This window comes from Necator americanus, chromosome III (assembly GCF_031761385.1).
Source record: "Necator americanus strain Aroian chromosome III, whole genome shotgun sequence".
Taxonomy (NCBI): Eukaryota; Metazoa; Nematoda; class Chromadorea; order Rhabditida; family Ancylostomatidae; genus Necator; species Necator americanus.
This window is the reverse complement of record NC_087373.1, coordinates 26172842-26178238: the sequence shown is the minus strand read 5'-3', so window position 1 is coordinate 26178238 and position 5397 is coordinate 26172842. Positions and strand designations below refer to the sequence as shown.

Genomic DNA, 5397 nt, shown 5'->3' with positions numbered 1-5397 from the left:
AGACCTATCGAAGGAAATTGCACTGGCTCAGTCGAACATATTCGACTATAGACCCACTGTAGACCCAGTAGATTCGAGCACACTCCATATGAACCGCTATTTGTATCAAGATCAGTTTGGAAAAACACTTGAATATCTTCAAAATCGATGGTAATGTAAGAACGACAAATCAAAACCCTATTCACTAAATAACAGGAGTCAAATTTATGAAATGTGGGGAATTTCTTTATGGAATTGTCAAATAGGGATTTGGACACTTCTAGGCATAATCGACGATGCTGATGACGAAAACGGCAAAGATATTGTATTACGGGGAATCGATACGAAGAAAGTCCACTCAGACGACTTATCGACATTATTGACATTGACATATTTTTATTATGTGAACGCTGCAACTTGACAACTATTTCTCTTTTCACATACACCGATCACAATTTTCACATACGCCAAGATACTTCTGCACTTTTTAAGATTACATGTGGATTTCTGAGATAACCTACGAAAAACCTCCTCGTGACTTAGTGTCTAAGAACCTTTAAAGCACTTCTCTTTATTATATGCATTTGAAAAACAGTGTTACCAATGCGAGGTAACGTCAAAACCAGCAGCTCGCGCTGATTAGTGCGACAAACTATGTTACTGCTAAGACGGAACAAACTTGATTTCTTTCAAAGCAATTTACTATGCAGGGCCCTTGCCAAGACAAAAACGGAGATGTTTACGTTGTTGTTTTGCTCACAACATGTATCCAGAAAAGGTGGTTATCGTGACCAGCAAAAGTTACTAATGGAAGTCCCTATATTCATTCGTCGATTATTCATATGAAGAATTGTTTCTGCGAAGATTAAAGTATGTGATTATACTAAAATACGAGGGATATATGTTTGTTTAAAGAGGAAAATTTGCACATTTTATAGAAGTATAAGAAGAATCCCTTTCTTTCGACTTGTTTGTAAAATATGCAGGAAAACCAAAGAGTGATTTTAACTTGCTATTACTGTACTCGAATTAATTAAAACTCTTGGATGTGGAAGAGAATGGAATTATGAGTAAGCCGCATTTTTGGTCCTAACCCTTTTCACCCTATCTTCCGGCCCAAAAATACAACCCCCCCGCTCCTATCCCCCAGATTTGGGGTTTGCCGGTTCTTAAACCTTTTGAGTGGGATGTGCCCTTTTGAGGTTTGTTTAAGGCATGAGACTAGCGATCTTGGGATCTCTTCAGGAAAAGATAGGGTTAGGGGTGTAGATCACGAGTATGAACGTGATCACGCTCAATCCCCCAGGCACTATGAAAAACGGGATGGGAAATAGTCTTCGTATGCAAATTTCCTACGAGGCACCTCACAAAGTGCCATCACTGTTCACATTCCACGTCGGCGAACGAGCGGGTGGGAATCAGTGAGATTCCTATAGCACCCTTTTCAAGCAAACCGAATGGTGGGCTGCTGAGGTAAGCGCGTGGGTTGCCGCATTATAAGGTGTCTCGTAAGAAAATTCGAAAAAGAAGGCCGGCTTTCACGCCTTTTTTCAAAATGATTAGGGAGAATTGAGCGTGGTCCTGCTAGTACTCGTTGAATAATCTCTCTGAGGGGTGACACAGGTTGGCCAGGAGGAATCACGGAATCTCGGTCGCCAGATTTAAGCCCATGCAACTTTCTTCTCTGGGGATGCCTAAAGAAAATGTTTCCAAACAGAATGCTCAATCCCTTTAGGTTTGGAAGGGCAGAATCCGGTGGAAAATCGATGTCATTCCGCCTGAGTTAAAGGCATCACCCCACGAATCTGAGGTGGTGCAGATTTCAGGTGGAGTATTCGTATACAGGATGGGAGACTACGGAGAGAGGGGTGATTCCGTCCATTTCTTCCTAATTGCCGTAAAAAACGGCCCGGAAGATACGGCTTCATTCGTTTTGGCGCACCATTTTGTACAAGAGGTTCGATTGGAGCGCGCCAGTCTTGTGCGGCGCCGCATCTTCCGGACCGTTTTTTACGGCAATTAGCAAGAAATGGACGGAATCACCTCCCTCTCCGTAGTCTCCCATCCCGTATACGAATACTCCACCTGAAATCTTCACCACCTCAGATTCGTGGGGTGATGCCTTTAACCCCGAACGCCTGATGAAGGACTTCAGGGGACCGTCTTCAACAATGTATTGAAAACGACGGCTACCATGCATCTTCGTGCTCTGTATATGCGAGAGATGAAGAAAATGAGTTCCTGGAGATTTCTGCAAGTCTCTCGAATGAATACTTTGCCAACTTTACTATCAACGATGTTCCCTTTCCTCCATTTTTGCCCCTGTTTTTTACTGTTTTTTACTACTACTGTTCACTTGATTTCTCTGGCGGTTGTTTTATTGCAAAATGTTCCAGTTCCGTTCTCGTTAGCGTTGATGATTTATTAAATGTATTAGTCACACACAAAAAATCGCAATTTCTTCTATGCTACTATTTCGACAGTTTGCAAACATACACGTGGAGCGCTGACAACATTAAATGTGAGTCGAACACTACATTCCCACCAGAAATTTCGGAATCTGTAGTGCCTTCTATTTTCGCATCTTTGTTAAGGATATGATGGGAACCTATACAGTCATGCAGAAATCACGTACAACCACAGGAAAAACCGCAACTAGAAATCACTCAACTTGTACCTAAAGGCAGCATCGGAGAAATTTTCGACAATGAAATCTCTCTGAAAAGGAAAACCTACAGCTGTCGCCACAAACACAAGAAGTTGAGGCATCGGAGGTACTCAGAGTCGTTTGAACCGCACGAAGTCTGCAAAAACACGTACGACAGAATTACCCACGTGTTTTTACCAAATGGGGAAATGTATAGCATTTGATCAATCCCATTTTGCTAGCTTGCTGGAAACTTTTTTAAAATAGGTGAGTTTCCGGTCGTATTGTGTGGGACACGCAAGTCGTTCTCCCAGACCTGTGTTCACGGACGTCATGCGGACTGATGGCTCTGAGATGCTTCAATTTCCTTGATTTCTGTGGAACCTTTAGCCACCCACGCAATGTTGAACTGTAATCAAATTTTTTATATCACGGTCAAAACGACATAAAGCACCTTGCCGTGTTGTAAGTAGCTACCCTCGAAGCAGTGATGCCAGCAAAGGTCCGCGCACGACTCCAACCACTACGCTCCACCGCGCCGCTTCGAGTGCAGACGCTTACGCAGGTGCGTCGTACTTCATGTCGTCTTGCCTCCACACAGAAGTGTGGCACACACCCAGTTGTCGCAAGAGTGACGTCTTAGGAAGAGATCAGTAAAAGTAAAGGATAAAGTTTCTGGCGTTAATCAATCCGCTTGGGATGCGCCCCCACGTTCACTTCAATTCAGAATCGTTTCAGGTTAACGAACGTGTATCTGGCCTATACAATGACTTGCGGTGGCTAGCCGATGTGTCAAGTCAGTGTTTTTATCCTCCCAGACAAGTCTGGTACCAATTTATCAACCCCGGAGGGATGAAAGGCTTGGTGAGCGCTAAGGCGGATTCGAACCTCCGATCGATTGTGCAGTAAGCGGAACCTCTAACCGCTACACTACACCCGCCCCAAGAGATCAGTAACTGTTTAAAATGTCCACAAAGGTGATTATCCAGTGTTGTGAAGAAGAGCGGCCTGAAAAATCTTCATATATAGGTCTTCCCAAACGAGCTGCCAGAATGCCTATTGGTCAGAAGTGAATACCGAATGTACTGAATCGGTAAGACCACGCCGTCTGTTAGGGCTAAAGGAGCAGATAGGGTTTCTGCATCGTTAACACCTTACCGAAGAATTACCACTGTTAAGCAATGGATGAATCAGTAAAAAGAAAACCAATCTATCAGTCTGTCTCATCTGACAAAAATATCTGTAGTAATCCTGAGAAAGGCTTAACTGTGGTTAAGTGCAGTTAACCATAGCTGTTTATAGCTAGGTTATTTTTTTCCGCTCTCCTTTTCAAACTAATTGATTCAGCATGAAATTGTAACGCCCGGTCGCGTATATTTACCACTGATGCAGGGCTCGAGACAAAGACTTTACCCTACGAGAACAAAACCGGTAACAACAAAAAAAAAGGATGTCGTTCTACAAGGAAAGGGGACATCAAGCTGGCAGATGCTCAATGTGCGACAAATACATATGTATTTTCCTACAAAATATTCAACCTTCTTTATCATCTATGGCAACGCTCCATCCCTTGCGCCGCCTCCGCCCTGCGATTCGTCGAAAATCAGTTCAGACTGCTTCGATAGGCAGTAAGGGACGCTACGCGTGCAAAGGTGGCGCGCTGCAATGGAAGGCATCGTACAAAACAGCATTCTGGGGCATGAGCGGAATCAAACAGCATGAGCGGAACCACCCGGTCTTCATAATCTACGACCCCGTATACGGATATCCACCTGAAATCCGTACCAGCCCAGATTCGTGGTATGCTGCATTTAAGTACAATCGATAAGTGTATACAATCGAGTCAAAACTTAGTCGATTCGCGGCGGTCGACTTACGCTTACACTTGTAACTATGAGACCCAATAGCAGAATAAGGATTTTCTTTGTTGAACATATAGACCGTTTGATCGGATAACTAACATTCGATTTCACCCTTACAGACTCTGAAAAAGGCGAAAAACTCTGAAAAAAAGAACCCACCCAAAGAATACCCAACAAAGAACTATAGTAACCTCGCGTCAGCAAACACAAATAATCATACCTGCACCGTTAACCAAATGACTCGCTCCGATTCCTTACAGCAATGGTCGCTTCAAGACCTGTTAAGACGTTAAGGCAGATTTTTTTTAAATCCGCAGGATAGTTCCAAGAAAACGCAGTTTTCTCTACCTGCTCCACCCACCAGATAGCAGAAACAAAGTAAAAGAACAAAAGCAAAAAATGCAGCAGTACTCACGCTGCCCAAACAACTTCTTGTTGGGATGTGCCCCTCACCTTGCGACTGCTGTTTCCCACCAATCAGGGTCACCTTTCCAAATAAGTAGAGTGATAGCAAAGGAGCCTGGCAAATTTAACCTTACTTCAGCTTCGAGTACTTAGGACAGTTCGAAATTATTAACAAATAATGAGGAGAATCATTATAATGAATGAGCAATCATCACTGAAGTAGTCGACCCAGTACCATACTTAACAGGAATCATCCAGTTAACAACGTGTACTTATCGCTCACTGAGAATGACATAATAAAAATGTTTATTCGTGGCAGCAACACAGTATTCTTATAAATGATGGGTAGGGTTGGGTTATTGTGTATGGGTTTTGTGGACGGATCCCGGACCGGCTAACCCTTCGGCTAACATGGCGGTTAAAACAGCAACAAGACAAACCACATAGAAAAGAGATGTGAAAAGGAGCGTTTCACAGGGAAACAAAAACACCTTCGCTCAGTTC

The 5397-nt window shown here is 43.3% G+C and overlaps 1 protein-coding gene across 1 annotated transcript; it reads right to left on the bottom strand.

Annotated features, from left to right (window-relative positions):
* Nucleotides 1–2645: 2645 nt before the first annotated feature.
* RB195_010970 (uncharacterized protein) lies at nt 2646–5131 on the bottom strand (the record flags this gene model as incomplete). The annotated part of the gene is made up of 6 exons (XM_064192191.1): nt 2646–2656; nt 2716–2783; nt 2943–3035; nt 4747–4766; nt 4904–5008; nt 5129–5131. 6 exons carry the CDS (start codon nt 5129–5131, stop codon nt 2646–2648), a joined length of 300 nt encoding a protein of 99 aa, XP_064049774.1.
* Between the last annotated feature and the right edge of the window lie 266 nt (nt 5132–5397).